The following is a 20,079-nucleotide window of genomic DNA, read 5'->3' on the forward strand; positions in this document are numbered from 1 at the left end:
CCCCTCTTGCCCGTTTGTCACAGGAGCCCAGCGTTACACATCTGACACGGCGGACTCCCCAGGCCTCAGATGACACCCCTGCCCCCTGCCCGCCTCTGTTCCATTATAGAACTTGAAAAGCAAACTCCCAAACCCCCAAGGCAGGGGCCGGAGCCCAGGCCACTCTCGCCCACCAGCCTTTACGGCCGTTTCCCCCTGAGCAAGGTAAACAGGAGCGCAGGGCCAGCTGGAAACCCTTCTGTCTGACTTCATCCCGGAATGTGCGACTTACTTATAATCAGTTGCAGCTTGGCTTGGGAAAGGTCTGATCCCTTCGTGCCACCAAAATGGAATGTGGCACTTGCTACGACTGGACGGGGCAGGTATTTTCTTTTCTTTGAAGAAAACTACTTCAGAAAACACCCTGATCCTCAGGGCTGACTGCCTCCCAAATCTCATGCCTGGCGTGGCCGGGGCCTCGGGAAGGCTAAGAATGGTGGCATTCACGGAGCCCTGCAGCCCCCGGGCCTCGACTCAGGGGGCCTGGGTCAGATGCAAGGGCCCCTCCCCATAGCTCCCTCCCCCCGACCCCGTCCTCCCAGTGCCGTACCTGTGGAGTGGCGGAGGTGACCAACACGCTAGCCATCAGACCATTCCTCTTGTACATAGTCTCCGGGCCACAGGGAGCTTCAGGGCAGCCTCTGTTGGTGACATAACCTGTCTGGAGAAGTCCTGCAAGGCAAAGGCGCTCGTAAATACCAGCCTTCAAATCCAACCTAATCCCACCCTGGGAGAGAGCTGTGCTGGCCTCGAGCAGGTGACCCCAGAAGATACCCCAAGAAAGGTTACAAGCTGTGGCCTTCGGGCTAAAATGGCCCACAAATGTGGTCTGTTAGGTTTGTGCAGGTTTTAGGAATTTTTTTCAAATTAATCACCAACATTTAAAATCGACAGGTTTCATGTAGAATTCTGGGTTTCTGACTTTCCTGGTGGCACTGGGTCCACTTTCTTGCGTGATGGCCATCAGCTGGACTGAGCAGCACTGCTCCTCGTACTGAACGGCTTCCTAGGGGCGTTCCAGACTACACTTGGCCTGGGCGGCCACTTGGGAACCAGCCTGGCCCTCCCAGGTGCTAGAGTTTGTGACCTCTGTTTCGGTCTACCGTCCTCTAAAGGACCAACCCGCCTTACACATCTCAAGGAATTCAACTGATGAAATTACTTGAACTAATCAAGGGATAAAATCTTAATATACTGGAGACTTTATTTTCACATTTTTTATTAAATGTTGGACTATATCATGACAATGTTTTCAAGAAATCATTTTAAGTATACAGATCAGTGTTTCTTACAGGTGAAATGCTAAAATAAGCTGCCTTTAATAGCTAGGGAATATATTTTTAAGTTTTTTAGAATACTAAAAATTAACAACACACAAAAAAGTTTAATTTATGCAACAAATATGTTCACATAAATTTGGGAGGGCTTTAGAAAGAATCGATATTTGAGAAAAGATCTGGCTCACTTCTATTACGTACACTGTGTTATCCTTTCTTAGCGTTAGGTGTCTCGCACTTTAAATCTGTGACAAACCATGACAAATGTTTAAAGGGGAAGCATTATTGTAAAATGGAATAATTATGTAGTCCTAAAGGCTGCATCCGGAGAAGGCAATGGCAAGCCACTCCAGTACTCTTGCCTAGAAAATCCCATGGATGGAGGAGCCTGGTAGGCTGCAGTCTGTGGGGTCGCTTAGGGTCAGACACTACTGAGCGACTTTACTTTCACTTTTCACTTTCACACATTGGAGAAGGAAATGGCAACCCACTCCAGTGTTCTTGCCTGGAGAATCCCAGGGAAGGAGGAGCCTGGTGGGCTTCCGTCTATGGGATCACACAGAGTCGGACACGACTGAAGTGACTTAGCAGTAGCAGTAGCAAAGGCTGCATCACTGTATATTTAATTGATAATGTTCTACTTATTTAGAGTTTTGAAGAAACAGCCTCTCTTCAATTAAACATTTTTATAATGGAATGGTGTAAACTGAAGTGATAAAGACTGTTATTAAAATAAAATGTTTATACAAGACAAGTGACAAAGACAAACTGAGTCTACCATGTTGCCTATGCACCAGTGTTTCATCAATAACAACATGAATACTGGCTAAGACTTGTAGAAGTCTCACCACGGGCCATGCGCTTTACCTCCAGTAACTCCTCTAACCTTCACGGCATCCTCGGGTGGGTCTTGTTACTACTCCCATATTCCATGTGGGGAATCTGAGACCCAGAGAGGTTAAGTAACCTGTGTCCTGCTGTCCACCAAACCATCATCATTTAGGACCCGGCTCAAATGTCCAACAGCATTTCCCCTGGTTATCACACCTGAGCCATACAAACCAGAACAACTGTTCACCTGCCAATGAGCACATGCCCCTGTTGCTGCTAAATCACTTCAGTCATGTCCGACTCTGTGCGACCCCATAGATGGCAGCCTACCAGGATCCTCTATCCCTGGGATTCTCCAGGCAAGAACACTGGAGTGGGTTGCCCCTAGTAGGGCATTTATCACATCACCAAACATCAGAGCACTGTAGCCGCCACCAGATTTTAGCAGGAGAGAGCCCAGGACATGATGGGGGCAGGAAAGGAAAAGGCAAAGGGGCCGCCTGGAAGCCAACTGCAATTATCAGGCAGGCGATGAGGGGCCCCCACGCTAAGGTGGCAGCAATGATGCCAGAGACAAGCACACAGGCGGAGAGGCGGTAAGGACAGAAACACGACAGACACTTATGGGGGGAAGCAAGAACCAGCCGAGGATGCACAACTCTGGCTCGAGGTACCAGAGGGTGCTGTGCGCCTCATCGAGAAAAGGAACAGAGGCGGTATGGCAGGTTTGTGGGAAAAGACGATGAATCTGATCTAGGACATGCTGAATCCGTGCTGCCCGTGAGAAAACCCATTCTGGGGAGTACGGTCAAACCCAGAAGTCTCTGGGAAAGATAGGCTGGGGGTAGATCAGAAAGAAAGAAGTACCAGTCCAACCTGGACTGCCTGTTACCCTCCCGGAGCCCTCAGCCCATCACAGAGCCCTGTGCCACCAGGAAACAAGTCAACAATCAAAAAAGGAGGTCAATGCAACCCGGGTTCTGTCCCCATACGTCCCCAAACCACCCCATCTTCTTCTTCAACCAGCTCCTCAACCACAGCCAGCGGGCCTCCTCCCTACCCTCCTTTATCCCAGAACACTCAAAAGAACTAAGCTAAGCTATAAATGACACCTGAGGCTCAACTGGGGAAAGCTGAATATGGACATTAGATGACACTGAACTATCACTTTCTTTGGAGTGATAACAATATGGAGGTTAAGTAGCAGAAGGGCTTTATCCTTAAGTGATGAACCTGACAATTTAGAGGTGAAGTGAATTTGCAACACACTTTCAAATGTATCTGTAAAATACATGTCAATGTTAACAACTGCCATTCACCAACAGTTCTTTGCATCAGCCTCTCAATTTTCCTGAACGCTTGAGAATTTTCATATTAAAAAGAAAGAAGAAAAAAAGAAAAGACTGATCAGGTAAGTTTTTCCTCGAAGTTCAGTTCAGTCGCTCAGTCGTGTCGACTCAGTGACCCCCATGGGCTGCAGCACACCAGGCTTCCCTGTCCATCACCAACTCCCGGAGTTTACTCAAACTCATGTCCATTGAGCCAGTGATGCCATCCAACCATCTCATCCTCTGCCGTCCCCTTCTCCTCTAGCCTTCAATCTTTCCCAGCATCAGGGTCTTTTTAAATGAGTCAGTTCTTCACATCAGGTGGCCAAAGGATTGGAGTTTCAGCTTCACCATCAGTCCTTCCAATGAATACTCGGGATTGATCTCCTTTAGGATGAACTGGTTTGATCTCCTTGAAGTTCAAGGGACTCTCAAGAGTCTTCTCCAACACCACAGTTTAAAAGTATCAATTCTTCAGTGCTCAGCTTTCTTTATAGTCAAACTCTCACATCCATACATGACTACTGGAAAAACCATAGCTTTGACTAGACAGACCTTTGTTGGCCTCAAAGTTAGGGTTAGGGCAATTTCATGCCAAGCCATTGACACCCAACCCGGAAAACACACAGGGCCTCAGCCTCACCCAGGAAGATGGGCATCATACATTCACCCGTCCACCCACTCATTCACTGAGCTCCACTCTGTGCGCACCTTGATCTAGCCAGGAGCTCCTACCATTTTTTGTACCTTGGACCCCTTTGGCCATCTGGTGAAGCCTATGGGCCCCTTCTCACAGAGATATTTTTAAATGAATAAAATAAAATTACACAGGAAACCAATTATACACATAACGATGCATGAAGCAAATTATATTAAAATTCAGTTATTATTTTCAAAGCAATTTATAATGTAGGAATATACGTATTTCTTCAGGTAAGATTTTATATATATATAATTGTATAAAATAGCAAGATCTATTGTGAGTCTAATAACAACCATAATTTCATAGTCATGAGCATAAATATTCTGAGCCGAAAGTGAAGTGAAAGTCACTTAATCATGTCTGACTCTTTGTGACCCCATGGACTATATGTCCATGGAATTACCCAGGCCAGAATACTGGAGTGGGTAGCCTTTCCCTTCTCTAGAGGATCTTCCCAACCCAGGGATCAAACCTGGATGCACTGCAGGCAGATTCTTTACCAGCTGAGCCACAGGGAAAGCCCAAGAACACTGGAGTGGGTAGCCTATCCCTTCTCCAGTGAATCTTCCAATCCAGGAATCAAACCAGGGTCTCCTGCATTGCAGGCTGATTCTTTACCAATTGAGCTATCAGAGAAGCCCAGTTTCCTGAGCTTCTGAGGTGCGTGCCCACAATCACTACATGGTATGGAAGCAGCTATGATTTTATTGGTGACAAAGTCCCAGGTACTATAAATATTACTGTAACTTATTATCTATGTTAATAACTGAGGGAGATGCTAAACTTCAGTTAAAATTGAGGGAAAATAAAAAATGTCAATTTTTCCCATCCAAATTCAGGGAAAGCTGGTCAAGAACCCTGTTCCAGATGCAGGGAACACAAAGGGAACAGGTCCTGCTCCCTGAGAACTCAAATCCCAGCACAGGAGTCAGAGACCACATTGTGGACCTAGAAGGTAACTCAGATCTTGAGGGTCTTCAAGGAATAAAATAGGGTGGAAGATGGTATTTGCCAGGGTGGTCAAGGAAGGACTCTGAAGATGCAGCATTTGAGCTGGAAGGAGTCAGCCATAAAAACCAGTCGGAGTGTTCTTCACAGAGGCCACAGCGAGCACAAAGTCAGTGAGATGCACAAGAGCTCAGCAGGTTTGTGATGGAGAAAGACAGCCGCAGCTGGGGGTCAGTCAGTGGAGGCAGTGGAGAGGCTGGGCCCTGCAGGCCATGGTGGGCAGTTGGGGTTTTACCTTGAGGCCTGGGAATGGATTCGGAGCAGGCGACTGACAAGATTCGATCTCACTGTTTTGGAAGATCATGGTGGCTACTGTGCAGAAAACTGGCTGGGAAGCCAGAAATATGGGCAGTGAAACCCAGCTGGGTAAGAGATGAGACTGCTCGGACTACTGGCCCCAGGGAAAAGAGCTGGATCTGGGAGGGGTTCTGGATGTGAGACAGATAAGACCTGCTGATGGACTGCACGTGAGCGGGGAGGAAAAGAGGGGAATCAAGGATGAATGACTTCTACCTCTGGGGCCCTTACGAATGGATAGATGGTGGCCCAAGAGCCATCTGGTGCTCAGAAGTCCATCCATTCGTTGGCTCAACACCTCCCCCACTGAGACCCGGAGGACCAATTCTGGGGACCAGAGTCAAAGATGGCGCATCCCTTCCCTCCAAGGTCCTGCAGGGCAGTGGGGGGAGAAAACCAGTAGGAAGCTACTCTCAGGACACCTGGTGTAACAGACCCACGTTCACTGTAGGGGTTTAAGACACCACTGAGAAGGGCAATCGTGCTGGTCTTAAAAGGATGGGCAGGAGTGTTTTGTTTTCAGACAAGGGTGGGCCGTGGGCACTCTGAGCATATGCAGAAGCCCAGAGGTGTGAAACAACAGAGGTGCCAGAGTGCCAGGAGCACAGGGGGCAGGTTCCCTCCCCTCACCTGACCCCAGCCCCTACCCATCCTAGACTAACCCGGGGGTAATAAGCCAGGCAGGTGTCCCCACGGAGTCAGCTTAAACAGATGGACCCAAGATTACAGCCACAGGAACAGCATCTTGCCTCCTGGTCACTCCCTCGATCTTTCAGTAAACTTGGTGACCCTTTCCCCAAGCCCTGTGCAGGGGAGTCCGACCAGCCCCCAAGGAGCTCACTGCAGTCTGACTGCTGTTATCCTGACAATCTATTAGACACTTACTTTGTTTCAGGCGTTGGATAAGGATTTATATGAATTAAAAAAATAAAAAATCTTATAGATGAGAAAACGGAGTTTCAGAGGGAGAAACTACACTGTGACTTGGGGATACGTTCTCACATAGCTGCCTGCCTGCGCCCCCTGCTGGACACGGAGGCAGTCTGGCATCAAGGGAAGGGCAGCACCCTGCTAAGTTTGGCCAGGCTGACCTGTGCCAGACAAGCCCAATCTCCCCACCCTCCCTGTACCTCCCTCACCTCTTACACACACACACATACTCGCACGCACGCACGCACGCACGCTTGCTCGCTCACTAAGGCCTCCCTGGAAACAAAGCACTGCAGGCAGGAAAAGCGGTTCTCATGATGTAACTTCGCAGGAACGTGGCAGCTCAATCAGAACCACAGAACCGCCCGCGTCTCTGGTTTCTGTGTGACAGACTCCTGTCTCGCATGTGTGGGCTCTCGAAGCGGGGAAGGCAAGTCCCACATGGGAGGTTGGTTTCCTTCCAAGCTTCAACGTCTCAGGTTCAGAAAACCAAGGAAATAACAGGAGACGGTCTGCTGCAGACCACTGGGGAGGAGGCAGAAAAACCACTTTTTCCTGAGTGTGTGGAGGCTGTTTCAAAGAAAATACACACATCCGGGAACATTTGGTAACAAGAGAGTGCTGTCTTCCAACTGTTTCAGACAAGCTCAGAGACAGACCCGGAGCCCTGTGTCCAAGCCCGCTTCCTCGCATGGCCGCCCTGCCCTCCTCCACAGGCTTGGCCACAGCTGCTCTATCTTCCGTGTCTGAACCGAAGATGCAGGGGACGGAAGCAAGGAGGGCTGTGCCCACAGCCGACGGTTCACGCCACGTCAGGAACAACGAGTGCATGTGCTCTCCCTCTTTCCTCTCTCCGGACGCCTCGGTACATCCATTCTGTGTTACCGAAAGGTCTCCCCCGGGGTAACCATCACCCGAGAGCTGGACCACCTGCCAGGAGCCCAGGAAAGGTGCCCCGTGAGGGCTGGCAGCACCATGGCTCCCTTGCCCCGACCCTCTCAGAGCTGGCCCAGCCTCCTCCTGGCTAGCAGCTTCGTCTGGCGGCATTCAGAGCAAGGCCCTGGCCACGTGAGCACTTCAGGCTCGAGATGCCATCCCTCTGGGCCAGGTTCGCCCATGTCCCACCTGCACTTCCTCACCGCCCCTTTCAAGCTACCACCACATGTTCAACATCCCACATGTCCCCTCCTCGCTGAGGGCAGATAGTGGGCTGGGCCAGCCAGACAGCTGAGGAGGCACCACTGTGTCCAAGGGCCACTGCAGCTGAGCCCCCGGCGGGGAGAGAAAGCGGCCGTGCTAGGCAAGAGGGCTGGGTTTCCAGACTGAGAGTCCTCAGACAGACGGAAAAGAGAGAAAACTTGTGAAACTGAGCGAACCTGGAGAAAAGGACCAGGCAGGGCGTCTCCCTAGGGAAGGGCAGCACCTACATATACGGAGCTGACGTGGGGCCACCCCTGCAAAGGAAGACAACGGCACGGACCGAGGACCCCCACCCCGCACACGCTGTATGCCAAGACCAGGGAGGCAGAAAACAACCAGGACCATCCGTCCTCAGAAAGTCTAGCCAAGGAATGCCCACTCCTCTCAGGCAGATGGGTTCCAGAATTCTCTACATAAAAGTAATACATGTGCATGCTAAAATTACAGAAACTGGATAAAAAGGGGAAAAATACAACAAGAAAAGTCCCCATGACTCCACCCCTAGTTCCTGTCCCCCAAAGTTAACATGTACACACAGTATGGGGCAGCATGTGTGTACACAGCCACACACGGATAGACACGTATGAGTGTGTGTACACACCTAAGGTTCAATAGCCCCACCTATGAGAGGCTGACAAGTTACAACCACAGCAGGACTAGCAGGAGCTAAGAACAAGACAGCTACAGAGCAAGCTCTCAGGCAGGAGAAGGAGCAGGTAACCTCTGTGGCTTGGAAAACAGATGCACCAGTATTTCCGTTCTCACCCATCACCGACCTTGTGCCCTGGACAAGTTGCCTGACCTGGCCAAGCCTCACTTCCCTCATCTGTGAAGTGGGGAGATCTGGGGTGCCGACAGCACAGACGGCCGAAGGAGGCACAGAACAGTGCGTGTGAGACGCAGCCGTGGCACTGCATCTTTAACGACAGCTGTTACTGGTGTCAACAGTCCTCAACAACCACCATCGCTCTCCTGGGGGCAGGGGTGGGCAAGGGCAATAATGCTCTTAGTGTGAGACACAAGAAATCACCCCGAGGTTAAGGCAGTGGGAGGAGGAGTGTGAATGAAAAATACGCAGTGAGGGGGAATGGTGAAATCTGGAAAAGGCTGCCAGTCTAGTTCATGGTGTGTACCTAAACTAAGTCACCAGGTTAACCTGATTACCATACTGTGGTTACATGAGTTAACAGGGAAGTTGGGTGAAGGGTATGTGTAAATGCTCTGCCCAGTTTTGCAAATTCCTGTGTAGAAAATTACTTCAAAATAAAAAGATAAATTTAAAAAGGGATCCTACACCCTCACCTCCAACCCCATAGGCCACCCCCCAATGCACAGACATAAGCTCCACCACCAGGCCTGATGCCAGGGACTCGCCATTGCCCACACAAACCACGATTTGCTGGTTGCACTCTGGGGCGTGGAGGTCTGGGTATTTTACGCTGGTTACGTGCGGGCCAAACACACACCATCTACGGTGGGCGGAGAATGGGATGCAGGCAGCTTCCTGTAAGGAGCAGTGGGACCCCGCCTTCCTGCTAGTCCCTGCCAAGGGCAGAGGAAGCACTGGTGTGGCTGGGGACCGTCCAGGTCACTGACTGGCCCCCGTCTGTCCGGAGCACCCCAGGTGCCTCAGGTGGCACACCTCTTCAGGGCCCCTCCTCTCACTGCTGCTCTGGGATCCACGGGGTGGACGGGCCCCCGCTTGGGCTCAGCTTCCTCTGACTCCCACCCTCAAGGCCCTGAGCGCTGCAGCACCAGAGGAAGGCAGGAGTCCACAACATGGAGTGAGCGCAGGGGGCATGGGGCCCCGGGCAACGGGGAGCCCGTCGCTTGCTTCAACCGGATTCACCAGAGAGCCCTGGAGTGGGCACAGGCACAGGTCGGTTCACAGCGAGGGTCTCTTGTCCTCTGCTGCTGCTCCTCCTCTGACCAAGTGCTTCAGAAGCTCACGGTTAGGAGGAGATTGGCAGGACAGGACACCCACACCCTTGGTCCTTCCTGACAAATACCACTGAGTCCTTGCCGTCATGGACAGCCTGGTGCTTCCCACCAGATTAGGAAGGACAGTGTCTCCAGAGAGTAAGCCAAGGCAGGCAAGACAGGGCTGGAGAGAGGGGCGGGCACAGCAGCGGCGGCAGGACGAAGCCTGCAAGGAACAGAGGGCTCATCCCTCCGCACGACATGAGCGGGGGCTTCAGGGAAACACCCCCTGGGTTTTAAGTCGTCTTCCGGGGCCTCCCACATTCCATGGAGAACACTGCAAAGGCAGGTGGGAGAGGCAGCGCTAACGGGTAGGGAGAAAAATGACACCTTCACATCAAACCGTACGGGTTCAAGACAAGGAACTAGGTCCCCATGCTGTGGACTTTCCCTCTCCGAATCTTGCCAAAATGAGAAAACAAGAAAGAACGTGAAATCTGCTGCATTAATAACACAGGGAACGATGACAACGACAAATCAGAAATTAAAAGCTCCTAGAAAGTCTGAAGCAAACGGAATCATATTCAAGAGAAAGCTATGAGCTGAGCATTAGACACATGGCCACAAAACCAACTATCTGCTCTACCCAAACAATAACTGGCTAGAAAATGTAATGGCACAAGGGCCTACTAAGAAAGAAAATACACAGAAATAAACTGTAAAAGAAAGGCACAAAAAGCACGTGAAGCAAATTATGAAACTGCACTATTAGACAAAAAAAATAAAAGACAAATCAAAGGAGAGACATCTCACTCCTTCCGAATAAGGAGAAGATATTGTAAAGACATCAATTCTCCCCCGTTCATCTATAAATAAAATGCAAGTTCATTCTAAATCCTAAGGGGATTCATTCTGGAATTCAACAAGTTGATTTAAAACTTCATCTCAAGAATAATTAAAAGCAGCCAAGAATTTTTCAAAAAAAGTAAAAAGTATAATGAAAAGGGACCTGTCCTTCCAGGAAGCCCCGTTGATGATAAATGGTCAGCAGGACAGAACTTAGTCCCGAAAATAGGATCAATTATACATGAGAATTAATGTCTGGTCAAGATGGCATTTCAAACAGTGGGGAAGAATGGATTATTCAATAAATGTTGATGAGACAATTTGCTATTCATTTGAGAGGGAATTTACTTAAAATTTTATCAATGTCATTTATAAGAATGTGTATGTGTGTGTGCTCAGTCGTTTCTGACTCTTCGTCACCCCAAGGACTGTAGCCCTCCTCTGTCCATGGAATTTTTCAGGCAAGAATACTGGAGAGGGTTGCCATTTCCTCCTCCAGGGGATCTTCCCAAGCCAGGGGTTGAACCCACATCTCCTACATTGCCAGGAGGATCCTTTACCACTGAGCCATCTGCTGTTGCTGCTATTCAGTCACTCACTCTTTGTGGCCCTAAGGACTGCAGTACACCAGGCTTCCCTGAGAAGCCCATAAAGTTTTGATAAAGATTAACTGCCATAAAAATACCAAAGGAAACACAAATCATTATGCTTTTTATTATTATTATCCTTGGATGAAGAAGTCTTCTCTAGGGTGCTAAAAAGTTAGAAAACAAAGGAATTTATTGGCAGATTTAACTATGTTTAAAATTAAAACTTTTGTATAGGAAAAGACATCAAGAAAGAGATGAAAGTCAGTCAGTAAATGGGATAGGGTTCTGAAATGCTGCATGAAATGACGAAGTCCTGTTAATACAGAAAGAAGCCACCCATGGGATTTCCCTGGAGGTCCAGTGGTTAAGACTTTGCCTTCCAACAAAGGTTCAACCCCTGGTTGGGGAGTTAAGATCCCACATGATTCTCAGTCAAAAAACTAAAACAAAAAAACAGAAGCAATAACTGTAACAAATTCAATAAAAACTTTAAAAATGTGCCACATTAAAACAACATCTTTAAAAAAAAGAAGCCCCACAGGAGCTCTGGCTCACGCTCTGCAGAGCGGCCTTGGGCAAGTAGAGCAGTATTTACAGACACAGAAAGATGCCCGCAGATTCAGGACATATCCACTATTCATCTGTTCAGTCAGCAAGGATTTGGTAGACAGTCTACTACGTGTCAGGTACTATTCTAGGTACTGGGCATAAAGCAGTAAAAAACAGACAGAAATCCCCTGATACATTCTAGTGGGGGGAACTGAAATAAATAAAGCATTTGGTAAAATATATGGCACATAAGCTAGTGATAAAAGAGAAAAAAGTATAGCAAGGAGAGGGTACAGAGTGGGGAAGGGGTGGGGTTACAATTTGAAATGGGGGCAGTGGTCTGAGAAGTGATTTCTGAGAAAATGACATCTGGACATGTTTTGAAATACTTATGTCTACATCCAAACACTCATACAAAAGTACAGAAGGTTACGTACTCAAGTTGTTGGCTTCCCTGGTGGCTCAGTGGTAAAGAATCTGCCTGCAATGCAGGAGACGCAGGTTCGATCCCTGGGTCAGGAAGATCCCTTGGAGAAGGAAATGGCAACCTACTCCAGTATTCTTCCCTGGGAAATCCCAGGGACAGAGGAGCCTGGTGGGCTATGGTCCATAGGGTCCCAAAGAATTGGACACAACTACGCACTGAACAACAAAGCACGCACTCACGTACTCAAGTCTTAATGTCAATACTTACAGCTGTCACTGTATGGCATTTTTACTTTCCGCTTTCTGTACACTCCAGTACTGTCCAACTTCTTCTAAAATAAGTAGGCAACGTATTTGTGAGTAACACAGCATCTGGAGGGAAAACTGAAAGTGAACCTCCACAGACAAGCACTTCAGGGATGCTCCACTGACAGGGATCAGACACGGGCGGTTGGAATCGAATGTCTGGTGCTCTGGAGCCACCTGGTGGTCATCTCCTAACTGATGGATCTCATTTCCAAACACCCCAAGGCTGCAGTCCATGGCGTCGCAAAGAGTCGGGCACGACTGAGCGACTTCACTTTTCACTTTCATGCATTGGAGAAGGCAATGGCAACCCACTCCAGTGTTCTTGCCTGGAGAATCGCAGGGACGGGGGAACCTGGTGGGCTGCTGTCTCTGGGGTCGCACAGAGTCGGACATGACTGAAGTGACTTAGCAGCAGCAGCAGCAGCAAGGTAAAAAAGAGGCATAAAAACTATGTAAAAACCCACCTGCCCTGTGGACAGGAACTGGAAAGGAAATGGGCAACAGAAGGAGCTTTGCTGGGGTGTCAGGGTCATGGCGGGATGTATTTAGCTTGGGATTTTCACGGTGGGATTGTCAGTCACAGTTCTGTTTCATTTCTTTGTGCTGACTCAACAGAGCCTTTCCACGGGGCAGCAGAGTGGACTCACTCGAGGGACAGAGTGGAGGGAGAGGCGAGGCACGCAACACAGAGCTATAACCAGGCCATCTGCACATACGGCCCCGAGAAGGCTGGGGGTCATAAAGCAGAGGGACAGGGCCTCAGGCCACACTGAGCTTGGAGGCAGAGGGGTCTTCCCCAAGGGGACCACCTGGGGGACAAGGTCCCGGGAGTCTGGCTGGGAGGGGAAGCCACATCCGGGCCCTCAGATGCTTAACCACTAACTGAGCATGTGCACAGACCACCAGACTAGTGCCTCCTCACCAAAGCCCCGGGGAAACTAAGGTGCATCCCAGGGGTGGGGAGGAAGTGACGATCTCCCCATCTCGACGAGGACGCTGCCTGGAATGGGTTTCCTGGGTTTCCCCACACCCCATCCCCAGGGCCCCTCCAGAGGCACCTGCGTGAGCCCTCTGCTCAGCCTGCTGTGGCGCCCGTCACTCTGGCAAGGATGTCTTCTCTCCGGGTTATCTCCCTGCTGGACCGAGAGCGTCACACCTACTCATTCACCCTCCGAGTCCTGGCTTTGAATCCTACGTGACGGCAAGCAAGTGCCCCTCTAAGCCTCAGTTTCTCCCTCAGTAAAGTGGGGATAGAGGACTGTCCTCCCCTCATGTGGCTATGAGGGCAGCGAACAGCTCCAGATGGCACTCGGGAGTAGCAGTGGGTACCAGGCAGCAGTCTAAGCGTTTCATACACTTTAAGTTCCTGAACCCAGGCCCTCTCTGCGGAGGGTTGATCACAGCACCTAGCAGGGGGTAAGAGCTTAAACACTTACTTTATTCCCGGTCCCCAGCACAGTACCCAGCAGTCTGCCTTGTTCTCAGTAAAAACGAAGAAACGACTCCCCCACCCAAGCCTACTTCAGGAAGGTGCAAGGTCCAGGCAAGATTGCAATGCTTAGGCCGCCCAGACGGACACTTGGACTTCACGAGTGGACTTCAAGGAGAGATCCCTGATAGCCTGAGGAGGGTGGGAGACGCAGGGAGAAGGGATGCCAACTCCTGGGGTGGGGGCAGGGGAAGCTGCATTACTCTGGGCTGCAGTTTGGCTCATGGAGGACTCGGGCAGAAGCTACCACCCAAAGGGGTGTCAAGTTAAAAGTGGCTGAGACCTGCCTTCACCATCCCTCCAGCCCTGATCCCAGGTGGTCAGGGCTGTGGTCCTCCCAGGAGAGGGTGGGCAGGCAAGGTCACAGAGGAAAGCTGGTATGAGGGAAGGAGGGGGGCTGACAGGTGCCCAACCTACTGAGAGTCACAGGCTCTGCCTGGGGTGGGGAGGACGTGCTTGGTGCTGGGAGTGTGCAGGCCCTCTGCCACCCCGCCCCGACCTCTTGCAAGTGGCTTCTACACAAGGAAGGAAAGATGTGCAGGCTAGAACACGTGCCAGAAGGGTGCTGGAAGAGACTGGTGGCCACACTCCACACCCCCACCCAACCCTGTCCCCCACAGCCAGGTGCGCTCAGGGGCTGGGTCTCTCCCTGGACCTTCCTCGTCCCTCCTTCTCCTCCATCCTCTCTTTTCCAGTCTCATTTTCAACGTCACTTCCTCTGGGACCCCTATGTTGCATCCTCCTGGGTTTTAGAGCATCCAGGCCTCTTAGCACTCATCCTATTTGTCTTGAATTACGTTCGTCCTCCCTGGTTGGTCACAGCTGAGGCCATGCTCAGCTGCCTCCCCAAGATTTCCAGCAAGAGAGTCATGCTGGCAGCATCAGGGGCGGCCCACGGCTTCTGGGGCTCACAAGCCTTTTCCTGAGAACCCTCCCTCCACATGCTTCCCACGTCTGACTCAAAGGTTACAACTGGCCAGATCCTTCCTCCTGATCAGGGAGGACCACTGCTGCCTCTGTTATAATGTTTTGGTTCAAGAATGAGATGTTCAAACACAGAAGGTGTCAGAAGCAAACACAATGGACAACCTGAACCTTCATCTTATAAAAAACTCCAGTCTCCTTGCTTTCAGACGTTTATAAAGACAACCTCAAAAGAAACAAACAACAAAAAGTGCAGTAATTTATCTGGGTTGCTTCTTGATATTTCATTTTAAATTATACTTTATTAGACTTTTGTTTAAACTACAAAAATAATGTATCTTTGTTGCCATAGGCCAAACCCAACAGGGGTGTACAAATAAAAAGCCATGAAACCACCCTCCCTCAGAGTCAACCCCGTTCCACACACTAAGGTAATCCCACTGGGCAGACAGGAGTGTATTCCTCCAAGTTTTTGTGCCAAGCAACATAAATACATGTAATTAAGTGGGACTCAGACCAGAAACCAAGGTCGAAACACAAAGGCCTGCGGGGCCCAGCAGACTGTGTCACTGGCAAAGCTGCAGGTGTACTGGAATGAAGACAGATGGGCCCAGTGGCTAACTGCGCCACTGAAAGCTCTCCATTTGCACATTTGGAAAGCACAGAGTTGGCCATAAAGGCATAGGAGAGGGAGACTAGCTGGTGCTCCTGGGCAGGGCAGCAGAGTTGGGAGGAGCTCAGACTCTGGAGCCCTGGTCCTTCCTGAGCCCTGTATCTATCGGCTAGGTGACCGTGAGAAAGTCACTTAGACTCTGTGCTTCTAATTCCTCCTTTGAAAAGAGGTGATCCGACAGTCCCTCCCTTGTCAGTTCACTGTGAGAAGAAAATTATGTAAAAAGCACTTAGTACTGGCCTGGGACACACTACTACTGGTCACCAGTTTGCAACCACTGCTGGAGACAAATTACGCTGCAATTTGTTTTTTCAAACCTGATGATGTATCACGGGCTTCCCTCACGTCAACATGGAGAGATCTGGCTGCTTTTTAACAAATGCCTAATATGTGGCTGAGGAGAAGGCAACGGCAAGCCACTCCAGTACTCTTGCCTAGAAAATCCCATGGATGGAGGAGCCTGGTGGGCTGCAGTCCGTGGGGTCGCTCAGGGTCGGACACGACTGAGCGACTTCACTTTCACTTTTCACTTTCACACATTGGAGAAGGAAATGGCAACCCACTCCAGTGTTCTTGCCTGGAGAATCCCAGGGACGGGGGAGCCTGGTGGGCTGCCGTCTGTGGGGTCACACAGAGTCGGACACGACTGAAGTGACTTAGCAGCAGCAATATGTGGCTGAAGGGGGTTCCCATCCCTTCCACTTTTTGCCACGACAAACAGTGGTGCAGAAAACAGCTTTGTACTGCCTTTTGCATTGGGGCTTCTGCAGGACTTGCTACTCAGCTGACAGATACGGATGTTTCACACTCATCCAATATTTTCAGATTATATTCCGCCAAAGTGAGAACAATCCATACTCCCAACAGCAGTGTAAGGGAGCACTCATTTCCCTCACTCACTTGCTAACATTGCTTTTATCAATTATTGTTAACATTTTGCCACTTAAAAAGGTAAAACAGAACACTATTTTTATTTGTATTCTGCTAGTGATGATCTTTTGAGGCAGAGATTCCCAACTTCTTTCTTTCTCCTTTACTTCTCCAGCAAGAAAACTCTTATTGTTAGCTAAGCACACCCCATGGTCCCTTGTAGCGCGGTATGGCTAAGCTCTACTCAGTGAGATGTAAATGTTAGTGCTGGGTGAGACTTCTGAGAAGTATGTGAAAGGGAAAGGGCATGCCTTTTCTCCTCTTTCTCCTTCTGGCTTCTAGAATGCAGATGTGATGACTGGAGCTCAAGTAGCCATTTTGAGTCAGGAGGCAATCTGCTATGGCAGCAAGAGCAGCGAGACATTAAGGAACCTGGCTCTGTGATGACTTTGATTCCATCACTCCAACCTCTTTCCTCTTTCATGAAATAGTATAAACTCCTACATGTTTAAGTCATTGTTATTCCAGGGTTATCTATTACATGTGACAAAATATAGTCGTAATATACGTTCTGATCCCCAAAAGTCAAAACTGAGCCTTTATTTCTCTTTCTGTAACACACATAAATAACAATGTCTTGGTTTTTATTTTCCCTGTGTTTATTTAAGTCTCTTAAAAGTGGAACACTCATTTCCCAACTCTCCTATCCATTCTGCCAAAGACTAGGGTTTTACAGAGATGGTTTAGAATTTTCAGCCTATTATGTTTTCTCTTACAGTTCTCCTCTATTTTAAAAGTTCTTAATAACACAAAATAAAAATTCCATGTCACAGTAGCAACATCCAGTGAGATTAGTCTCTATGTGCTAAAGGTGCACTGCTGCTCACTGTCCCCTCACTCTCCACATCCCCCACCCCAGGAACTCTGTTCTAATTGTCCTTCGGTTAGAGAACTTCGCTGGACATTTTCCTCAGGCACACTTACCAGATGACTTATACTTTATGTCCTCACACGTGTGAAATGCCTTTCTTTCACAACGACCATGAGTGATCTCAATGGGCACAGCAAGGACTGCAGTCCTCTCCCCGGGCCACCATCTTCCAGCCTCTAGGGCTGCACATAGGAGGCCCAATGTCAGCCTAATTCTCTCTACTTTGACAACAATCTGTTCTTTCTTCCTACAAAATTTTAAGATTTTTCTTTCTTCTCGGAGTTTAGGACTTTTACTAGAAAGTAGGTTTGAGTGTTGGTTTTTGTGTGGGATGAAAGGATCCATTTAATCTGAAGAATCAAATCTTTCTTCAATTCAATGACATTTTCTTCTACTGTCTTCCAATTACTCCTCCATCTATTCTTTTTTCTCCTTCTGGAACTCCCATGACTCCAGGTCCCCTGGATAAGGTCTCCAAGGCCTTTCCCTGCGGATAGCATCTCACATTTTAGTTCATTATTTCCATTTCTTTTTATTAATTTTCTGGGTTTTGAGACATTTCTTCTACTGGACTTCCAAACCACCAATTAAAGCCATGTTTTTTAGTTCCAGCAAGCCTCTGGTACACTTTAATTGCATCCTCATAGGAATTCTCTACTTATAAAGTTCTTGTACACCCTCTCCTCCTATCCTGCCTCAAAGGACCCACTGCTCCAAGTGTGAAGCATGGCTTCCCTCTTTCACTGGCCAGGTCCCCACAAAGCTGTCACGTGTCTTTGCTTGCTGGAGGGTGCAGGTTCACGCAGCCCGTGTTCACGGCAGATTGCTCGAGCTACAGCAGCACTGGTGAGCCTGGACAACTTTCAGCTGCTGTTCAAGGCAACCCACATGAAATGGGTTGGCACACTGTGATCTTCCTGCTGAGATGTGGGGAGGGGACCTCCTGCCCTCTGGTCCTCTAGTGATGACGGGCCAGGAGCATTTCTGCCCAGACCCCCTGGGGTCCGTGAGATCAAGTAGTCCCTCCTAGGGTATAGGCAGCAAGTAAATAGCTGCAGTCCTAGCCGTGAAATCCATTTCTCATCAGACTCAAAAGCACAGAGGAGAGGAATCCCATTTCTAGAACTAGACTAACTGAGAGTCAAACTCAGCTCTGCCACTTACTTGCTGCGTGATCTCGGGAAAATGACTTATCTTCCAGTCTCAGTTTTCTCACATGCTCTTACCTTTTAACCAAGTTATTTCCAGCAACCTCCTTAAAGGAACCAATCCCTCTGATACATAAGTTTCAGGGAACTTGCTTCTTCTAAGCACTGTATGAATTACTTGTACTGTAATCAAGGAAGCATGGGGCCCTGGCAGGAAAGCATCAGAAACTTTACCTTCTACCACTTTGTGAGAGTAGCTTGACAGAAGGGTAAGGTACTAGGAAGAATCTGAAAAATATTGTAATATTTCCGCTTTTAACACTTTTATGACTACTCCAACCTGAATAAGATCTCCTGGGATTCTTCTAGGCAGGTATTCCCCTGTGGTCGTATGTTGTCTCAAGACCTGAGGACCATGGCTGCAGAGGAGATGGGTGCTGAGAACCATGAGCGAGTCCATGTTGGTTCCCGTCTGGTGACACTTATTGAGCACCTACTGTGTGTAAGGCATGGGGCAAGACACTGCATGGAACACAATAATGAGCAAGGCACAGCCCCTGCCTTAAAAGCGCTTGACGTCTAGTCAAGGAGGTAAGGGGGAGGTAAAAAAAAAAGCACACTGCAATGCAGACTGTGGCCAAGGCCACAAAAGGGGGCTGAGTGTCATGACAGTTTAAAAGAAGGGGCGCTTAAGTGAGTCAGGAGTGCAGAAAAGCATTCTTAGAAGAGGTGTCGGGTAGGCTGGACAGAACCTCAGGGAGCAAGGAGGGCGGGAGGAAGTGAGCAGGAAGGCAGGGGTTGACGAGTAGATTAGAGTCTCTGGAAGACCACGATCATGTCTTACTCACCTTCGTATTCCTTCCCCCATCCTCCCAGGGCCAAGCATGACTCACACCACGGGCCGGCCCTTTCTGATGAAGGGTCTGTAGCAAGGACAGCCCAAAGTGAGGAGGGAAGCTGAACTGAGAGAGAGGTGGCAGAGGTTTGTGGGGTGAGACAAGGACTTGACTGAGGTTGGGAGAAAGGAGATCACCCAAGCCACCCCAACTGTAGGGAAGATGACACAGAAGGTTCATCTTCCGAGCAAAAGGAGCAAAAGGATGACAGCAAAACAGGGTGGCAACAAGAGGTTTTGCACAAGGAGGAGAGAGAAAGGAAAAAACCCTGATCCAAAAATCAGGAGTGAAAACCCCAGAGCCCAAGTCATCTGACAAGAGAAAGCCCCTGAAACACCCTCTGGGTGTGGCTCACCAGGGACACCTGAGTCCCAAAAGCCCCTGTGCCCTCCACGGCCCAGGCTTGCTGGCAGGAGGTTCCTCTGACCTCAACGGCACCTGCTCACCCATACCAGCCGCACCTCTGGGTGCCACACCTTGGTCCTCTGCTCAAGAGGGCACAGGGCACCAGGGTCAGTGAACCCACTTACCAGGAACATGTGTTGGACTTCATAATCCCAGGCCAACAGGATAAACCGTCCCAGCAGGTCTCTTTCCAAACAGGAGCCTCTGTAAAAGTCGGGGGATAATTCGATTTACACGATGTTCCAGATGGTGAGACTTGTTTTCCAAAGCTCAGCAAGGTCAGACCAAATATAGTACAAGATCTGATTCTGAGCCTGTTCTGTGAAATGTCACAAGCCTTCCCCATAGATCAATATGTGATACCATTTTGCCGATCGGGTAGCAAAGCCTGCCTTAAAATCACCAAAGTTAACTTAAATCTCTGTGGTCACTATACTCCTTTCCTGTCATGCTTTGGATACCCGCTGATGGAAGCACGGGAGGGTCTGCC

At 49.3% G+C, this 20,079-nt stretch overlaps 1 protein-coding gene across 14 annotated transcripts in view; it reads right to left on the minus strand.

Moving 5' to 3' along the window:
• RALGPS1 (Ral GEF with PH domain and SH3 binding motif 1) overlaps window positions 1-20,079 on the minus strand; it is a 295,201-nt gene that overhangs the window by 261,429 nt on the left and 13,693 nt on the right. For 12 of the 14 annotated variants that reach the window (XM_055400228.2, XM_055400227.2, XM_055400222.2 and 9 more), the window contains exons 2-3: window positions 19,715-19,793; window positions 590-711 (exon numbers count right to left, since the gene is read on the minus strand). In XM_055400228.2, coding sequence (XP_055256203.1) covers window positions 590-646 — 57 coding nt within the window. In that variant the 5' untranslated portion in view covers window positions 647-711; window positions 19,715-19,793. Of the gene's footprint in view, window positions 1-589; window positions 712-12,212; window positions 12,317-19,714; window positions 19,794-20,079 lie in introns of all 14 variants that reach the window. The other 2 variants (XM_088841145.1, XM_088841144.1) reach the window with 1 other exon arrangement.

This window comes from Moschus berezovskii, chromosome 11 (genome assembly GCF_049115385.1).
Source record: "Moschus berezovskii isolate FMDL1 chromosome 11, NW_MosBer_1.0, whole genome shotgun sequence".
In the NCBI taxonomy this organism is placed as follows: domain Eukaryota; kingdom Metazoa; phylum Chordata; class Mammalia; order Artiodactyla; family Moschidae; genus Moschus; species Moschus berezovskii.